Source organism: Gregarina niphandrodes (assembly GCF_000223845.1).
Source record: "Gregarina niphandrodes unplaced genomic scaffold scaffold00097, whole genome shotgun sequence".
Lineage (NCBI taxonomy): Eukaryota > Apicomplexa > Conoidasida > Eugregarinorida > Gregarinidae > Gregarina > Gregarina niphandrodes.
The window spans coordinates 2,910-4,479 of NW_011645862.1; the positions used below are offsets into that span (position 1 = coordinate 2,910).

Here is a 1,570-nt window from a genome sequence, read left to right on the forward strand (position 1 = left end):
TTTAGGGTTTAGGGTCGTTAGGGTTTAGGGTTTAGGGTTTAGGGTTTAGGGTTTAGGGTTTAGGGTTTAGGGTTTAGGGTTTAGGGTTTAGGGTTTAGGGTTTAGGGTTTAGGGTTTAGGGTTTAGGGTTTAGGGTTTAGGGTTTAGGGTTTAGGGTTTAGGGTTTAGGGTTTAGGGTTTAGGGTTTAGGGTTTAGGGTTTAGGGTGCCCCTCCCACCGGCCTAAATGTTATTCCCTAAATCATGCAGTTGTCATGTCTGTCCGCTGTTAGTTGGGGCCCTAAAACAGACAGCCTCATTTCATTGAAAACCCGCAAGCCCAACCCAGGGGCTGAAATAAAAATGCCGAAGGTGAACGACACGACCCTATTGACGGATTACTACTCGGACAACTCGTCGCAGAGTCGAACGTCCACTGTGAACATCTACTCGCCATCGGAGGCTGTTATCGACGGCTGCGACATCGAATCTGACGGAAGCCTGGCGAGCACTATCGTCTTGGACAATTCTGAAAGTGTCGTTGTCGATGCGGCGACTTCGCCCGTATCGATACGAGCAGATTACGACGATATCTCCGACTCGGCATTCACTCCACAGTTCCACCGACTCGTGCGGACGCCAGCTCCGGACTACCACGGAGCGCACGCAGCCCAACGAAAGCATTCAAACATATGCAACACGGCTTATAACGACACGCCGGCTACCCGCCCGCCTACATCCGTGCCGTTTGACGAATGCACATCGTCGGGGAGTGAGGAGTCGGCACACGCCATTGGCAACATCATTCCCGGTCAAAACATCCAACATATCTCAGGCTTGAGCGATGACATAACATCCCTTTGGATACCAGAACATACGCACGACGAAGCAAACCACACTGAAGAGGAACGCTCAGCAAATATTCAGAACGATGCGACACGTCCGATAAGGATTTCAAGAGCGACATACTACAGTGATGTCGTGCACTTTGATTCTGGGGAATTCGCCGCCGGGTCATCATTGAAAAACGACGGCGATACGTCAGACGATGAGCATCCGGCAAGGATTTCAGCAGCGTGCTACTACAGTGATGTCGTCCACACTGACCCCGCAGAATCCGCCGCCGAGTTATCATCCAAAAATGACGACGACACGTCAGACGACGACTACCATGTCCCGTACCAACCGCTGCCGTTGCAACATCCGGATGAACGCAGGGACAGCAGTAGTGATTACGATGACCCATACCAATGTCGCAAGCAGCGTGTCAGCCAAACAGCTGCCCGTTATGCCCCCTACGTAACTCGACCCCATCATGGTCGACGAGAAAAGTATAAGTTTCGGAGTACGCCGCTTCATGTCACACTTGTACATCGACGACGCGTCCGTGAATCAACGTCAGACGACGCCATTCGCCAGATTCAAATGATAGCCGATCTTGTCCAACATTCCAAGCAAATAAACTTTATTTCGGAGTCAGACTTCATCGAGTATTTGGCCTGCACAGACCATGTTGAGGAAACTTTGGAAGACATTGCGCGACTCAACTACAGTTTGTCACGGGAGAAGACCATCGTGCTGAATCTCGGAAT

General features: G+C 50.9%; 1 protein-coding gene across 1 annotated transcript; it reads left to right on the forward strand.

Moving 5' to 3' along the window:
* Positions 1 to 341: 341 nt before the first annotated feature.
* GNI_196570 (hypothetical protein) lies at positions 342 to 1,468 on the forward strand (the record flags this gene model as incomplete). The annotated part of the gene is made up of 1 exon (XM_011135411.1): positions 342 to 1,468. A coding segment is annotated over one exon (1,127 nt), but the record flags the coding sequence as incomplete, so codon positions are not given.
* Positions 1,469 to 1,570: the final 102 nt, after the last annotated feature.